Genomic DNA, 19,042 nt, shown 5'->3' with positions numbered 1-19,042 from the left:
TGCGAGAGAAATACCTGCATTTAAATCATGTTAAGCTCTGCTGTAATTTGTGTTTTATTATACTCCAAAACAGACAGCCCAAATAATGACATTCTAAAAATTAATTAATTATTCATTTATGCCTTTAATCTGAAAACTAAAAATATTCTTACCATAATAAAAAAGGACACCAAGATCCGGACACCACAGATTAACTTCTCTTATCCAGTTATCTATACAGAGATCATTAGAAAACTGTCAATCTAAAATACTGCACTTGGCTCTTCCACACAGTCAGAAAGAACATCCTACTTTTCTTCAGTACTAACCAGACAATTCACTTAACAATGCAAACCTAAATAAAATCCTACTGAAGCAAGAGTTTGAGAAAACTTTCTTACTACTTGAAATCCCCAAATTTACAAATTCTGCCGTCAAAAAACAGCTGACAAAGTGAGGGTCAACTTTTTCAGAAGATTTTCTATGTCCATTGAATGCTCATGCATACAAGTTTACGGCTTCAAAAGCAGTTCATCACTAAAAAAAACAGGGTAGGGAGCATTATTGTTTAAAAACCAGATCATTTAGAGGTGTAAAATTGCTTTTGATCATTACTGTGATGATGATTTTGCTAAAATAGTGTTAGGTTAAAAAAAAAGTTTCAACTTTTTAGTAATACTTTCTTAGTTAAATGGACATTTCGAAGTTGATTATTTCCTGGAGACCTTTATTTACGCAATCCTCTTCACGAAACAATATGCCTTAGAGAACTGGCAAAGAAGTGCTAGAGTATTGCATATTCAAATCCATCAGAAGATGAGTGAAACTGTCAACCATCATACATGATACCTGACAATTTTACTAAGTCAAACGGATACCTGTTTGGAAGGAGGCGATACATGGGGTGATCTCTCATTCTTAAAGGACAGATGCTAAACACCAATTATCACAACTGGCATTCTCTAGCTGGAATAAGAGCCAGGGCAAAGGACTGAATGGGCATGTAGACCAACACAACAAGCAGCGATTTGCCCTAGCCTCTCCTAATAGTACTGAAGCGTGTAATCAAAACAACTCTATAGGTAACTTTCACTGTCCATAATGTGCCATTTCTTTTGCTAAAGACTGTAATAATCTCCAGGGCTGTCAGTCTGCCACCTTCTCCAGCCTATAAAACTCACTTTAAAAAAAGTGAAAACATGAAGCCCTATTTACTGTACATCTTTTCGATGTAAAGGAAAAGGCATTCTTTTAAAAAGTATGACTTTTACTTTATTTTAGAAAATGTTTAAAATATTTAAAAAAGCAAGAAAAAGTCTACAGTAAAGACCATTTACAACTTGGAAAGTGTAAATGTTCCTAATTAATTATCCTAGAACCCCTTTGGTACTTCAGATTTGGGATTTGAAAAACGGAAAAAATCCTATCGCCCATCATATTTGCAGGGTTTGAGGATGTTTGTAAGGGATTTTGCATCACAAGTGTCTGATATTTTTAAGGGAAAACAAGTACTGAGCTCTAAGTAAGAGTAGTACATCATGAATTATATCAATCTAATGCTGTGATAAATAGTTTCCTCAATTAAAAAGTCAGGCAGACTAGAATGAACACCAACACTGTAACACTGCACTCTGTGACTATATTTTTGTGACATAATCTTCTTATAACCTATATAAACGCAAAAAGCTATCTAATACCTGTAATTTCAATGCAAGTGCATCTTCAAAATAAAAACAGCATGAATTATAGATGCAGTTTAAATTATTCAAACATGAATTGATGGAGACCTGAACATAACTATAACAATTACATTTTAATTCAGATGCAAACTGGTGCTCTATTATGTAAATCTTAGACGGTTTATTCTTTAGCTAAGTGAATTTGATATCTTCTTATACCTGCTCATGAAATCCTTAACTTACCTAAAGTTGAAGCTGGCACAACAATCAAATGAGGACCTTTATTACCCTGTTGGTAGAGATATGCCAGGAATGCAATAGCTTGAATTGTCTTTCCTAAACCCTAGGAGAAAATGTACACCATTTAAATATAATTAATGCAATTACAAGGTGAGTAGGAAAATACTAATCTTAAATCTTAAAATGTAGAAGTAGATTGAGGTGTTACTATCAAGTGCTTATACGTATTTCAGATGAAAGAGTTATGAAAACAAATTTAAAATTTATCAACTATGCTTTACAAAATTCAAATCCTCCTCAACTCACCTTAGTATGAATAACCTTTAAATCATGTTTATAATCCTGTTTCTTTTAAGCCTAAATCAACATCAGAGATTATTCTCCTTTAACTATTCTTATTACTATCCATTTAGATTATTCTTATTTTATTTTTAGATCTATGCCTCTCCACTTGCCTTCCCACACCTGCAACCTTGTCATACTATTATTTAGAAAGTAGAGCAACTCTCAATATGCCCACCACTGCGAAGTACACTGACGTGTTTATGAGCTGGTCAAAGAAAAGAAGGATTCCAAGTACGAAACATTTTCTAGAAAAGATGAGATAAGAATCGTCCTCTTATAGCAATCCTAGCCTATTGAGTTTTGTGAATCCTTTGAAGGCTACAACCCATCCTGCCAAGCTGAAAACTACCTTTTTATCCAGCAAGGACACTCCAGCAGAGAAAGAGATTATATCTCTGAAAGAGTCACCCATCTGCAGTAACCTAGTACAATGCAGGGAAAACCCCCCCACTAATCTTTTGTTGTCACCAACCATCCCACACTTGAACATGTAAGAAGATAACACATTACAGCCTATACTTGAAAAGGACCAGAACTTAAGAAAAGTATTCCCAGGCCCCACCTCCATGTTGCTAATTCATCAGCAGTGGACTTTGAGAATAAATACAAGACCAGTGAAACCCACGGATCACGCATGGCTCTCCCAGAATGTGGTACAATGTATCCAATGTACTTAATGCCCTCCTAACCATGTGGGTAAATGAAACTAGACAAACGCTATGCACTAGCATGAATGACCATCATAAAAAAAGACAGAGATACCAGAGCACAGGTAGGACAACTGCTTTCCAGGGTGGGGGAGGGAGGGGGCAGCAGGGGGGTGGAGGGATAGGAAAAAAAAAAAAAAAAAAAAAATATCAGTCTGACTTCACAGATCCTGTGCTCAAAGGAAATATATCCAACATTTTTACTAAATGAGAATGTGAACAGAAATTAATTAGCCATGGGACACTAAATACCAGGGACTTAAGACGATGACTTCATGATCCATTAAAAGCTACCTGACACTGGCTAACCTCTGCACTTCACAGGTGATAATGACCCTCCTGAACGATCTTGTTCTTTATCAGTTTTTTTACTGCATCTCTCCCGACTGTTGGCTACCTAACGATCTCTCTTGCATCCTGTTTTTATCTACAGATAGGATTTTACACCAGCTTTGGTTCCATCTGGTATTTAGCTCCACTATGTCTTTTTTTCTCTCAGAGGCTTGAGGAAGGGTACTAGGATACCTGAAAACTTGCCTGTGCCAACCATGCAGTTAGCTCAATAAAAGGTATCGCAGCCAAAAATTCTTGCCTCCCCCATATTTCTTGGACCATCATGGTAATGTCACCACCTGAACCCTACAATAACTGGCATGAAAATTAAAAAAAAATTGAAAATGAAAAGAACAATCTGAAAAAAAAAAGTTTCACAGCATTAACTAATTTTCTGCTGACAAAGTTTTATTGAATCAGCAATAAATCATTCTTTTCTTTTTATTGAGATAGGACATATACCAATCACTTATGGAATGGATGGGGTGACAATGAGCTAATACGTTTTAAAATTTTCCATTTTTGACTTACCATTTCATCAGCTAGAATGCCATTCAATCCGTGTTGGTGGAGCAGTGCTAACCAATTCAAACCAATCTTCTGATATGGCTTGAGTTCCAAACTAATGAGACAGGACAGTTTATAAACTTTACATCTTTTGGTCCTTTCTTTATGAACAATGAATACTATCAATACAAAAGTTATTAAGTGTGATAGTTATGCTAAATAAGCTAGCAATGTTTCTTTCTTTTTCTTCCACTAAAGGCCCATTTGTCAGTCTGTGACCATCTTCATAACTCCTCAACCCTTTATTCACTAAATACCAATGTACCATTCTGTGTAGACAGTTTTCTGGTTAATTTAAGTAACTATGTTTCCCTCGTTTTATGCGGGTTCTGTATGTGCGAATTCACACTTGTGATGACCCTTTTTATACCAAAAATTCATTATATGCAAGGTAAATTCACTCTTATGCAATCGGTGTGGTGGAAGCCTGCAGTCAGCTGCTTTGTGTGGTACACTGTGGAAGTGTCACACACCAAAATACAGTCTTCTGTATGGATCTGTGCTCCTCACTTGTTTGTGACATGTTTCTGTAGTTGCCATCCCCATTATGACAGTGCCCTGTGCTTGTGTGTACTGTCTGCTGTTGGTGAGTACCAACACCGTCTTGTAAAAAAGTGGCAGAAATGGGTCTGGGAGTCAGTACAGTTGAGATCTTGGAACGTACCCCCTATTTGTTACATTGTAAAGTGGGTACCCAACATGAATTCGAGTTATGCGTCGTTTTCCAGAAACACCTGTACAGCATAAAGTGAGGGAAACCTTTATTTTGAATTAAACACTAGTGGTTTTCTGCTTTACCCCTTTATAATTTCATAAGTTTTGTATTACTGATTTACTGTATTTACTGGCATAGGACATGCACCTTTCCCCCAAAAAATCTGCCCTCCATAATTGGGATGCATGTCTTTAAAAGGGCAGCTGATTTTCTGTGCTGGAATGGAAGTAGCATGGAGACCTGTAAAGGCTGCTCTGCTTTTTCCTTCCTTGGGCTTGGGGCTGGCAGTGAGGGAGGAGAAGCAAAATTCACTGTCTGGGGTTAGAGCTGCAGTGTTAACCCTTTTACAATCACTGCTCTAGCACTGGCTGACTCTGCAGAGCATCCTCTGCTTCTGTGGTTAGGACTGAGCCACAATTCTGGAAAAATCTCTGTTTCTTCATTCTGCCTTCCCAAAACAAGGTGCGTACCTTATTTGGGAGGGAGGGTGCGGTTTTTGAGAAAATATTCATGTACACTAGTTGCTCTTAAAAAGAAATGGAAAAAAATTAGTTCTCTTTAACAAATCTGCATTGCTATCACAACTCCAGGGAAAGTAGGAAAAAAGTTGCAAGCAAATCTCTCACCTGGTGGTCAGTCTTAGGAGATATCTTAACAAGTACAAGCCAATGCCTTACTTTTCTGTATGCAGGCTACAGATCCACCAATTCTTGACCTCCACCCTTTTTCCTCTTATGTTTATATGACCCAAAAACTTTTTGCTATTCCCATTAATATCCATTTCAAAGTCTAACTTCTTGCAATTCTCACTCCACTCTTAAAATGTGCCTTTCTAAGCAGCCCTTTCCTTACATTTCTCTCTACCTATTTACAATATTGTATTTGAGGTGCTTTATCTCAATTAAATCTGGAGCCCTTCTCCACAAGTTTTCTCTACCCTGACTTATAAAAAAAAGTTCCAAATAAGTTTTGCATTCAGGGTCTCCCCCACATTAAAATCCCTGAGGTCATCAGTATAGCTGACTAACTAGCTTCCTTTTTTTAAATCAAAGAATGCCTTTGCAAAGTTGAGAAGATTAGAGCTAGTCCTCCTTTCATGAGCCGCTTCAGTTTTTAAATTAAATGATCAACTTGACTTGTTAACTTTAGGCAGTCCAGAATAATACTGGCTCTCAAGCTCATCTCAGCCCTTTATGTATCAGACAAACTATCCATTTTAAAACGTAGTAATACCTTTGATTCAGAATAGAAGGTTGTTCTATATTCCATCCAGATCCACCATCCTCAGTGATTCTGGTCACTTGGTTTGTCAATTTATTTGAAATATCTTCACATTTGTTCATAAGTTTTAGAACCACATCTCTCTCTCTGAGCAATGTTTTGCAATTCCATATTATATCTTCCGACAACCCATTTGTCTTGCTCATTTTTGAAACCTAAGGAAAGGAAAAAAAAATCCAAATGAACCAAAATGGCAAAACTGAGAGCTTCAAGAAAAAGTTCAAATATTGGCTAGCAATTCATTTGAAAGTTTCATAAGGTTTTCCTAAAACAAAACTTTGATAAGATTATAGACAATTATTATGTTTGTGCCAAAAGAATTGCATTTCTCTCATCATAAAAAAAGAGTGCACAGCTGTCCAACCTGGTTTTCCACTAAGACAATGAACTCTTCCATGGGGCAGGGAGGAAGCACTTCACCAAGGAAGATTGCCTTGCTCTTGGGAAAGGATGAACAGCTGTATGCTCCTGAGAACCCTCAATACCCCACAATGCTACATTGAAGAGGAGAGTAACTTCCAATAGGCCACTCAGAAGCTGTCAGGAAGCCCTGTGGGTCCACCTATGCTGCCTCTTACCCCATGCACAGTTCTGGGTGATGCACAGTTGTGTACAGGGTGAGAGGCTGGGGGTTGGTCAAAATTTTCCTGCAGCTGAAGTTGTCCCAGAAGGATACCGCTCTCAGAGAATTGCGCTGTCCAGTGCACATTTCTGGGTCATCCAAAGCACCATGTGGGCCAAGGCAGCACATCTACCTCTAGCTGACGCCTACATGGTATCAGCTGGAGAGAGAGAGAGAGAACTAGTTTGCCATGGGGGCTGAGGGGCCAAGAAGCATCTCCCTGTCCCTCCTTGGCTGGAGAGTTCATCTTTGAGGTGACTTTGGTGCTCTCCAGTAGTAGAACTGGAATGCCTGCAAGATCCCTCTCACCACATTTTCCAATGCTGCAAATTTCCCTGAAATTGAACACTCATCCTTAGCCTTACTCACAATGCCCTTTTTACTTTTTGTTGCCAAGGTTTTCCATCCGAAACTCACCATTTGTGAAAGTTAAGCAACAAGAGTGAATTTCCACAACAGAACAGCCAATATGCTAATTGCCTGTGTCTGCTCTTACCCTGTGGTAAATACAAGGTAGTCTATACCTCTATGAAAGGAGCATAAAAGTTACCCTTGTGCTCACTGATGGGGCAAGAATGAGCACAGAGGCAGTTAATGCAGAATAGATAAAACAACCCAAGTTTACACCTGGTTTACCTTGCAGCAACTCATGTGTTTCTCATGCTACCTGGTTAGGGTCCCCATAAGACCATAAGCCAGAGTGAAACACACAGTCACTCCCTTTCCCTTTCTTCCTCTTCATGAAACAGACCTGCTTTCTACAGGGTGTAGAGCTATATAAGTCATCTCTGCTCACAGTGGAAGAGTAGCCTGGGGTGAAAGAAACAAAAGCAACCTGCCCTGAAGTACCTATCGTGGTTACTTTACTTAAAAAAAAAAAATAAAAATAGTTTGGATGCCAGATTGAATAATTTCAACCTTGCTGTTCTATACCCAATTGATCTTTCAGATCTCCTGTAAGTTGCATCATGTTTAACAACATGGAGAAATACATGGCTGAGCAACAGATGACACTGTTGGCGATAAGATTTGCAAATCCATGTTATACAAGTTACTTTTGGAGAATTTTCTTCTGTCAGTTTTTACATGTGTGTGTATATATTTTACATATATATATATTTGAGGCCCCTGCAGTTTCTATGCACACAATAGACCAATCCAAATAAAAAAAACAAAAAACTTTCTAAACACATTCACATATCAATTAATGAAAAGAATGTTGCAAAATACGCATACAGGAGAGCTGGAAGACTTTAGCATTCTCTCCCCCTGCCCTGGCTTGATAGAAAAGACAACTGGACAGAGAGGCCTCAGTCTCCGTGCAGGCGGCATAATGCAAAAGAACTGCTGGAGACGGCAGCAAACACTTTCATAGGTGAGGGATTTTCACCTGACCCTCTGTCAGGTACAGCTCCTTAACCTGTAGTTGGTGTAGCTCCAAACAAGACTCCCTACCTACTAACCTACAGATTCCTGCTGCCAGCATTCATCTCCAGTTCAAAGAGATGAACACTGATTACAAGAGAGGAGTGGCCCAATAATCCATGTTATCCTCTACCCACCCTGCTGAAGCCTTAAGGAGAAACAGGAGTGTGGGGGGCAGAATCCAGGGCAACACCTGTCAGCTCTTTCAACTTCCAGCATCAGAACACAACTCTAACACCCTGTTTCAACAGAGAATTGACTCAGGACTGGAAAGCAATTGAACTAAGAATTAATTGCTGTTAAACTTAAATTGGGGTTTTAGGCTATGTAGACTGAAGTCTTCCAAAGCACTGAGTACGTGCAGAAGAGAACTAGAAACATGATAACTCAGCATGCCACTAGCCTTGACACTGGCTTCCACATACATCAAACCTCTTTAGTGAGCCCTCATACACAATGATGGAGTGGAAGCCACAAGCACAGGTGTGTTAGCTGAACTGCTCTTCTAAGACAGTGTCACGGATTATGGAAATGTTTTGGGCTCTAGCAGTGGCACCATGTGCTGCTTTAAAAAAAAAGTTATGGATACGTCTATCCTCATTATTAATAAACATGAATGTTAACAGTACTACTCAAAGACACTAAATGAAGTACTGTAACTCCATCATGCTGGGACAGAATATCTGGAACTAGTTAATCCACACAAAGAATCAAGGTGGGTTCAAAAACTATTCCACTATTAGCAGATTTTATTTCAAATAATAATTTTGATACTTATTTCTAAAGGGACAGTGTCTTTTGGGAACCAGATGATTAGCCACCTTCAAACAAAGACATTAAGAATAAGTAAACAGCTTATGAAGAACACTGGGCATTGAAAAGAACTAAGTGATAATGCTGGCATAAGAATTAATGGGTATAACCTAGCCATGAATGCATTTAGGACAGACATTAGAAGAACGTTTCCAATAGGAATAGAGGAAGGAACAAGAAAAAAACCTAGCTAATTCTAACACAGAGCTTGAGCCATTTATGAAACATTTCATATTGCACTGCTACCTGCAATAGCAAGGGACACTTCCAGACACTATGTACTATAGTCCTAGACTTACATAAAGGAGTTAAAAATAGAATTTGGGAAAATATGCAGGAAGTGCCTTACTTAAAATAAGCTTAAGAAATTAAATCCATTCAGTACTTCAAACACTCTTCAAATAAAAAAGGCCATTTAACTATACACACAGCTAGTAGATCTAAAGATATTATTCATTATTAATTTATCCCTTTCAGTTTCATTTTCATTGCTGGTTTAAGGATATTTGCTTGCATCTTAATTGGAATCCAAGGGCCTGCATCTTACTAAGTCTGACAAATGTTTATCAAAATAAACTGTTAGTTCTTACTACAACAAAATTATATCAATATTGACTTCTGATACAGTAAACATGGGATCTAGAGTGAGTAACTAAAGGCTAAGGTATAAAACAACTCTCCAAGGATTTGCCCAGGTTTTTAAAAGAGTTGCTAAAATTCATCTTTCTAAAGCATCCACAAAAATGTGCCCCTCAGCCACAGCTCTAGGTAACTTCAGCCATGCTCATGTTTGTTGAATCTGACTGCTTTTATCGTATCATCTAAAGTCTGTTAACTGTACCCTTTACGTAGCTCATCTCCAAACTGTCTAATACTTCACTATGGATTGTCACTGAAGAGCACATTTCTTATGTGTTGTTAATTCTCTCTTCCATTGTTTTCAACTTCTGCAATTCCTGCAAATAGAACAGCTTTTCATCTATTTCCACAGAAAATCAAGACTATACAACATTGTTTCATTTTATTATCACCAATATCTAATAACTATACATATTTCTGGCAACTTTCAGAAGGGGATCTCCAAGTATTCAAGCTCAAATGTTCAGTAACTTTCTAAAACATAAATCCATGTTCACAGAAACATGCTTTCATCTAGTCCTGATGAAAGAGGGCAACCATAACTCTCAAGGCTGCTTCTGACAACCAGGTTGATCCATCATGTTCTAGCTCAGCAGTGACCAACCTGTAATGTGTGCTACAAGAGGCACAGCCAGCCTGTGTGTGGTGTGGCAGATTTGGGAGGGGACAGGTAGAGCAGTGGCAGATAGTGGGGAGGAGAAAAGAGAGGAGCAACTTAGCCAAGGAGCACAGGGCAGGAAGTAGAAAGCAGAGCAGCAGACTGGGTAAGGGAAAAGCATCTGAATGGCACTCAGGGAGGGAGTGGGGCTAATTTGTGGTATGCCTGGTTGCCCAAAAAGGTTGCCCATCCCCTGCCCATGTTCTAGCCTATCTGCACACTATGTATTCATTCATTTTAACTACCTCATTAATAACTAGAAGCAATTCTATAGTTAAATGGGTACAAGGTGAACTTCGAGCCCACAAGAAGCTGCTCAGAATTCAAATGGGATCCACGCTAGGGCAAGATCAAGTGGGAAATCATTTTAGAGCTGGGGTCACTTTAAACTGAAACCTATTTTGTGCTTAAAGATGGAAAAATAATGAAAAGAGTTCTTTTACAGTATGCATTTTCAAAATATGAACATGCAGATCTAGGTATTCCTGAGTCAATTATATATATTACTACACAAAGAGTTTTGGAAATATTTTTCAGACTCGTGTTTCACCTCAAGGATCTGAAGAAATGGCAGTCCCCCTCGTCTCTCCTCCCTCTTTAAAATGGTAGTTTTAAAAAGAGTCCTGGTCTTTTGTACCAAAGGTCTTAAGATTTCTTTAAGCTGCTAGGCATACTTTGAGATGTGGTGTGAAGGAAACGGGGATAACAGACATCCTTTTGAACTTTTCTGGACAGGATGGACACAGAAAAACAATCATCCTATTAAGAGGGAGAACAGGAACTGTTACAATTCTGTTAAATCTACAGTAACAGTTGTATCCATCTACTCCTATTGTGTGATAAGTGGAAATTAAGCCACAGCATTTTACCCCAAAGGAAGAAGTTAAAATTACCATACCCATAGAATAGGTGGGGATGGATAAAACACTGATAAGCAGTGAGGTGGTGTATTGATATGCGTGTTCATTCCCAACATCAATTTCATGATGACCTGCAACTGCCCAAGGTTGGACTTGATAATGCACAATGGATGCATTCAAAACTGAATGTTCCTTTAATGTGGTGACCCACTAAAAGTTGTCCCAACACTCTTAATAAAATGAGGAGTATCCTCCTCAAGCATTCTCTTCTTACAAGAGACTTAATTTTTGTAAAATGCTAAACTGCTAAGATTAAAATTTAAATAGTGCCAATGGTTCCATTTCTCTATAATTGCAGAGCTAACCCATAAACAATGTAAATAAAATAAAAAACAAACAAGTTTCTTCTTTAACTGGAATTAAATGAACTGGTAAGTTCTTGATTAAAGTAAAAGTCCACTAAAAAAAGATATTTATTATTAGCTTGATATTTTTTTTTAAACAGGAGAGGGGAACACAGTTTACTGAAAGTTCTTAACTTAAAACAAAACTAGGACTTACATGTAGGTGCCTGCAAATATTTTTCTGAAAAAACACTTCTTAAAAAAAGAGTTATGGAAAACATGATTTTTAATAAGAGATTATAAAATTCCAGCAGTTGTTCTAATGCCTAAAGCTCTGGTTGGCATGAATATAAATCCTGTAATCTATAAATAAACGCACTGAAAATGAAGCCATCTGTTATAAAAACCACCCATTCTGTTTCATGTCAGCTTGTTAGCTTTCATCTCCAAGTTACAACAAGAAGCATTTTAGCGTCTGTTCTAAACAATCTACGTGAAAAGCAGGCTATTAGTGTATCATATAAAAAGCAATGTGATTAGCTTTGGGCAGTCTTACAGGGTCACTTGAGATTTAGGATCCAACTTGCAGAAATTTGGATAAGTGACACATTTACATTTTTGAAAAATTTGACCCTATCAGGGGCCAGGTTAACGTGTTATTTATTCCCTAGACAACAGATACATATAGAAGCTTCCATATAGTTCACTTGGCAGGACTCGAACCATGAGACTCCTACACAGCCTGTCATTTGAGCTTATGGAAGTGCTGATAGGAGAATTAAAGTCTGTCTTGCATATGTAGAGCACCACTGATACAGGACTGATCAATTGTCCCCCATGAGGTTCACTGATATTTGCTAACAGGAAAGACTTAGATCTTGGAGTCCCATTCTTGACTCTGTAGCTCAAAATGCTTAGTAGGCTCCAATTTCTGTCCACTCTCCCCAAACTCAGTCCTTTGCTGTCTCATATCTTTCAACCTCTCCTTTTGCTAGTCTTCATGGCTGCTTACAGATGTGAAAAAAAATTAGAGCACAGCGCATGCCCAGAAGAGGCACTGAGTTAATTGGACCTGGCTTGCCCAACATTTGTATAGATCAGGCACTTCAGCGGAGCTTTTTGACACTTTTTTCAAATCAGCTGAAGCGCCCGATCTATACAGAAGCTATGGAGCCAGGCTGAAATAACACATTGCCTCTTCTGATAAAGTGTGTGTGTGTGGCGGGGTTGTTTTTGTTGGGGGGGGGGGGGGGAGGGGTGTTCTTCTCATGTCCATCAGTGCCCCTTCAGACTACTGCCTTTTTTTATCCCAATCCCATTTTACTCATATAGCTAGTATAGCTGCGGCTAGTAAAGCGACCAAAACGCTGGCTTGCATCCATAGATGCTTCTCGAGCAAATCCCAGGACATCATTCTCCCCTTGTACTCGGCCTTGGTGAGGCCGCAGCTGGAGTACTGCGTCCAGTTTTGGGCTCCACAATTCAAAAAGGATGTGGAGAAGCTTGAGAAAGTTGAGAGGAGAGCCACGCACATGATCAGAGGTCAGGAAAACAGATCTTATGATGACAGGCTGAGAGCCATGGGACTCTTTAGCCTGGAAAAGCGTAGGCTCAGGGGTGATCTGATGGCCACCTATAAATTTATCAAGGGTGACCACCAGGATCTGGGGGAACGTTTGTTCACCAGAGCGCCCCAAGGGATGACGAGGTCGAACGGTCACAAACTCCTGCAAGACCGTTTCAGGCTGGACATAAGGAAGAATTTCTTTACTGTCCGAGCCCCCAAGGTCTGGAACAGTCTGCCAGCGGAGGTGGTTCAAGCACCTACATTGAACACCTTCAAGAGTAAATTGGATGCTTATCTTGCTGGGATCCTATGACCCCAGGTGACTTCCTGCTCTTTGGGCAGGGGGCTGGACTCGATGATCTCCCGAGGTCCCTTCCAGCCCTAATGTGTATGAAATCTATGAAATCTAGTTCCAATACCCATACCCTCTGGCTTCCCACCCCACTGAATTCCTGGTTGACTCTTGGTATTAACTTTCTTGTCCAATTTACAGTTTCCTTCTTATTCCCGCCCAATACCCTTGAATAGGATTTATCAGACCCCCTACGACTCATTTGGCTCATATCTTTCCCTCCCACACTGGCTCCAGTAACCACAATAAAGGACTTCAAATATTTATCTCCCAAATTGAGCTCCTTACCCAATCTTATCTGCTCTTGCTACAGTTCCCAAGTCTCCCCATGCATCCCATTTCTACATTAGATCTCCCTTCCCTGTACCCTACTGGTTGACTGACCCAGTCTCCCCCAGATCCTTATCCAACCAACCAGAAGTGCTCTGTAGCCTAGAACAAGTAGATATTGCAGAGGACTGAGTTCAGCAGTAAAATGAAAGAGAGCCCCACAGCTGACTTAGTTGGGCTGGAATCAGTGGCAGGAGCCAGAAGTAGTCATTGCCACTTGCACACCTGGGCCCCCACGGCCACCAGCACCACCTCCAGGCTACCCTTCTACCCCAAGGAGGGACTGGAACTGCTGCGTGGCTTCATAGCTTCTCCTTCCAGTTGCTGCCACTGCCACCAGCCCCGGACCCATGAAGACCAGTACAGGTAGGATCCGAGCCACTGGTTGAACACCAGTCCCAGGTCCGGCCCACCCCATGCAGGGGGTCAGGGTCCTTGCAGTGCCTGCTCTAGACCTGCCCACCTTGACCACAATAAGTGGTGGCGGTGAAAAAAAAGAGGGAACCAGACTCCGCACCCCCGCTGCTGTCACCATTTATCATGGCCAGGGTGGGTACTGCAGGGACCCCAACCCCCACAGGGCGGGACAGGGTAGGGACTGTGCGCTCAGCCAAGTGTTTGGGTCATGTCCACACGCATCCTGGCAGGTCTCTGTGGGACTGGGGTTGCAGCAGCAGCTGGAAGGAGCTGCAGCTACTGGGGATGCCAGGAAGTGGAGTCTGGCCATGGAGTCAACCCAGCCCCGGTGTGCACTTGGAAGCAGAGGGATGCACCATGGGCTGGAAGACGAGTGGTCCAGCTGGGACTGAGGGACCCACTACGGCCTTGACAATCTCTCACAGGCTGGATTCAGCCAGTGGGCCACATTTTACCCACCTCAAGTTACAGGGTGCGACGTGATGTAATGCTTGCTGTCCCTATACTGCAAAACCAAATATAGGGTATTTAGTGTTTCCCATGCATCTGAGCTTTGCTGGTTTGCACGAGACCAAGTTGTAACATGTCAAGAGCTTTTTTTCTCCTCCAGCTTCCAGAAGCACTGGATGTTGCCTGCAGAAAAAGCTGAAGATTTTGACTGGGGTCCTGTCAATGTGTGTCAATGTTCCTGCTAAGACTAAAACCCAAAGGTTCCTGATTATAGGGTCTTGTCCATTCACTCAGGGGTCAGACCAGTCACCACATCTAGGATTAAGAAAGCATTTTACCCCATGGTACAAACCGTGTGAAGTTTTCCCCTCCTCTTTAGTAGTAGGGGACGTGGCCCTCTTTCTTAGATCTCTCAAGTGCATTTTAACAACCCATGCAGCAACAGAATACCAAGAGCCCTTGTTCCCCCACTTTACCTGTGGCAGATTAGGGTATTTTAGTGTCTTAAAGCAATATGCTTTATAACTGCAAGACAGGATTGATTGCGCAGTTGTAGGAATAGTTTAGACAAGGGCTTAAAGGATGGTTAGGTAGGGATGTTCCTGCCTCAAGCAGGGGATTGACCTTGAGGACCTCTGGAGGTTCTTTCCAGTCCTACTTTTCTACAATTTTATGAACAGCCTCCATCTCACTTCATCTACTATTCCCTGTACCTGCAGGTCCAGCTCTTGTCCCTTTGGCACCCAAATAGGGAATTTCCTCCAGTAATGAGACCAATGGCAGACAGGTAACCTGCCCTGTATTCAGGTATCCAGAACTGGCACAGCCTGAAATAAACCAAAACTACCGTTACAGGGAAACCCCTACTCAACTCTGCTACAGCATGCCCAGCATGAATAGAGTCTTCAGGGGACTTAGCTACTACAATCTAACTCTCTAAGCCCATTATAATTTTTTCTAAAGCTTAAAGTCCAGACAGTTCTTAAGAGCAACAGGCAGATGCATCCCTGACACAAGGTTATGCCCCTTGCTAAATTTTGAGGTTGTACATGTATAGCTTTGTAAGATGACTTTTATATTTGTCCCTCCACATGAGTAAAACAATATATTCTTCCCTAGCTTCAAGCCATTTTGACTGAAATGACAAAAAAACAAAAACAAACCTGGCCTAAGAAACATACCTGGCTTAGAAAATGTTGGCTTAAATGGTCCAAAATTTGGTCAATTTGCATGTAACTAGAAAACAGTTCTGTAATAGGAAGTGTTAAGCAACATTAACTGATAATTATTTGTCCAGTTTTTTTTACTTCCATCATAAATGTCTGTTAAATTTCTTGTTGAAATTAATCAAAAGTTTCCAAATCAACAGAAGTAGTCATGAGAATTCTCCTGCACAGAAATATATATTAATACTTATAAGGGCAGAGTCCTTCTAAGACCACTATAGCAGAGGGGCTGATCCTATATTTACTGCAGTTTAATGTCCAGTTCAATCAGTAGTCACACATCTAGGGAAAACTACTCTTGGTAACAAATATTATGCTAGGTATTTGTGGGATTGACCCCAATGTTAAATTGAGAACAGAGAATAAAAACATCAAGGACTTTGGGAATACTGACTGGGTAGAAGAGATAAAGATGGTAAGACCATGGGCTACATGGATCAACTGAGCATGTCTTCATATTCACTAAATCTGTTCTTTTACAGTTAAAAATTAAAATTGTCTTTAACTATTGATTATTAAAACATGATGTGTTATACACATACTAAAAAGAATTTCATCAAAAATTCCATACATGAGGTTAGAAAATCTTGCCTAAGAATGTTTTGTAAGTTCCCAAATACAGTCACTCTCATTTAAGTTGATGAAACTTCTTAGCAATTTTGCTTTACAGAGTTATTTTTCAGCCTCCCTCCCATTACAAAAAGCACTCATAAAAAATGAATATTACAAGACTCCATAGGAACAAATGTAAACATACATCTTGAGATTTGGTCTTGCCAGCCTATGATTTATGCTCATGCAAGAAATTGTCCTATCCATGTTAGTTTTAATAGCTTACTTTCCTTAAAAGGATGCAAATGGAAACAGTGACAGGATTACAAATTAAGGTTCCCCAAAAGTACAAAGAGTATCATCAGGCTCTGCTCAAGGGAGGGCTAAAGATATGAGGAGTTCCTCACCTTCAGCATGACCAAATTTTATCTGAAGTAGAAGGTTAAGAGTAAAAATAAAATGAAGGGGGAAGTTCTAGCTGGAAAAAAAATTCCTCCTCCACCACTATTTGCAAAAGACAGTCCTAAGATGGGCCTCATATACAGAGCAACATATCAGATGTTGGGCTGGCAGGTACATGATGGAGTGAGATGAGCTCACTAAAGGTTGTAGTGTGGAAGACAACCCCAGGATGCTATGCCAACTTAGGCTTCCACAGCAATATTGTACAGCATACTACTTCAACCCACAGAGGAACCAAATTTTGGGAGAGCACAGAGGTGTCTTAAAAATAAACCTAGTCTGAATTTAGCTGTACCTCTTATTGCTTAACATTAAGATTGCAGCTTTTGTATTCTATAGAAATAGAAAGAGTTTATTGGCACAGCTAGCAAAATGGCACAATAGTATTTTGTAAAAGAAATAAACACAAATTGGTGACAGAGACTGGCAAAAGGCAACACTGAAAACAACTAGAACGAAAAAATAAAGAACAGTGCATATTACGTTTGTATAGTCGTGTAAAAACCATGCAAGCTTGTAGGAAATATTATTCAGATAAAGTCTGAAACAGCTATAAAAAAAACTAATAGAAAGAAGACAATAGTTGCAAATATAGAACTCGGAGAGTAAATAGCAGTTTCTGCAAGTTGCAGAGCTAGTAGCCAAATTAATAGTTAAAATAAATGACTAATTTGTTTTGTTATGCTCTAAACTGACCCATAAAAAGTTCTGAATGAAACAACCAAGCAACAAAACTGAACAGAGGAGGATTCAAAATTAAACAGGAATAATGCAATTTTTAAAATTCAATTACCCCTCAAACCTTTACAACAGGAAAAGAAAACAGAAAAGAAAAATGGACTTAAAAATCCTGCAATTCCTGTAACTAAAGAGGAAAATAATTTCACACAGCAAAAATTATGAGTAATGACATAGTCACCCACCCAGTTTTGAAAACTGTGTCCCAATACCTTTGATTGGTCAATAATTTGTTATGTTTATATTAGTGTGTAACCATTAAATAAATTAGGTATTTAAAGTATTAAGGAAATAGGCAGACTGCATCTAAACTAGATATTATTTGAAAGTACTGCTCAGCATATCATCCATATTACCAAGTAATGAATGTGCATTTCAAAAGAAGTCCTGAAGATGCAATTTAATTAGCATTCAAATTTGAAAAATTTCCACAGCAGGCCATTTTTGTGACCAGAAACTTGCCCCCACCCATTTTTATTATTATTATTATTTGTTGTCTGAGTCGCTTCTCATCTGTGCTACTGTAACTATATGTTGCTGTTAATATAGACCAGATTTATTTCTTACTGTGCATTTTTCATTAACTACTTACTTCAAGACTCACCTTTAAATAACTTAAGAATATTTTTTAAGAGTCAACACAATATGTTCCTTAATCTTATACAGCACAGAAGACAACTGCCTAATACACAGGTATCAAGATTGTGACTGTTCACAAGAGGGGAAAAAAATATCATTTTGGAGCTGGGACTTGTTCTCAGAACAAACTCTTAAATAACAATTTTCAGAAAACTGACTAACTTTTCCATCTATTCTTAATATACAACAATCACTACTACTAAGTGATCAAAATATAAGTCTATGCAGATTCCAAAGTTATGAATATTGTTTATTTGTTTTTATAAAACACAATTTCAGGATACTTTATGACATACTGTGAGATCTTAATCTTGTTGGCTCTGGATTCCAAGGTGTCTTCTACACTGGACAAGGACAGACCCTTTTATTTCTTTATCATGTTACTGGGGGGAGAGGGAAGGGGCCGAGGGGGGAGTAGAGCGGGGAAAGAGAAATATGAAGGCAAATCTTATATACAGTTAATACAATACAAAACCTAAATTGTTATTAAATTGGTATGTTATAACATATAGGAAAAATGTTGGGTTATACTGTATACTGATCTTTTAAAACCAATTTAAAAACTACTTCTCTATTAAACATCTGCTAAGAACTGCATGTTGTGGTATATTAGTTACACTCTGGGCATGTAGTGACAGCAGCTAAATAACATGTCTGTGCTGACAAAAGCAACCTTTATGAACGAAAGATTTTGAATCTAAACAGGCCCATACAACTTGATTGTGTTCAAATATTTTAGCAAATAGAAGGGAGAAGAACAGCCCTTTAGCAAATACTTCTGCAAAGAATTAAGCTCAGGCAAAGCCCAACAAGTTTGGAAAGGAACTGGTTTATGACAGATGTTCTTTAAGAAGCCAAAGGCTTGAGGCAAAACGGATTTCTTCTGCAGCATATTTGCACTTTTATATTTTTAAACTTTTTTTTTCAACAATATATGCTGGTTTTTCTTTAAAACCCAATCTAGATTATTTACTGTTGTAAGGTACAACATTTTGCTCACAAAGTACCAAACGTTTAACATTATATTAAAAAGTTCAAGACAATTATATATACATACATATTAAAAGAAAGATCATTAGGGCAAGGCACAACCTTTTCCAAG

The 19,042-nt window shown here is 39.2% G+C and overlaps 1 protein-coding gene across 3 annotated transcripts in view; it reads right to left on the bottom strand.

The window, feature by feature from the left end:
- SMARCAD1 (SNF2 related chromatin remodeling ATPase with DExD box 1) overlaps positions 1-19,042 on the bottom strand; it is an 80,401-nt gene that overhangs the window by 17,860 nt on the left and 43,499 nt on the right. For all 3 annotated transcript variants that reach the window (XM_090037081.1, XM_090037082.1, XM_090037083.1), the window contains 4 exons: positions 5,799-6,001; positions 3,815-3,905; positions 1,902-2,001; positions 153-212 (listed from right to left, as the gene is read on the bottom strand). In XM_090037081.1, coding sequence (XP_089893207.1) covers positions 153-212; positions 1,902-2,001; positions 3,815-3,905; positions 5,799-6,001 — 454 coding nt within the window. The remainder of the gene's footprint in view (positions 1-152; positions 213-1,901; positions 2,002-3,814; positions 3,906-5,798; positions 6,002-19,042) is intronic.

The sequence above is a fragment of the Crocodylus siamensis genome, chromosome 2 (assembly GCF_052110815.1).
Source record: "Crocodylus siamensis isolate JL-2025a chromosome 2, ASM5211081v1, whole genome shotgun sequence".
NCBI classification, from domain to species: domain Eukaryota; kingdom Metazoa; phylum Chordata; order Crocodylia; family Crocodylidae; genus Crocodylus; species Crocodylus siamensis.
Note: the sequence above shows the minus strand (reverse complement) of the source record. Positions and strands in the feature narration are given on the sequence as shown.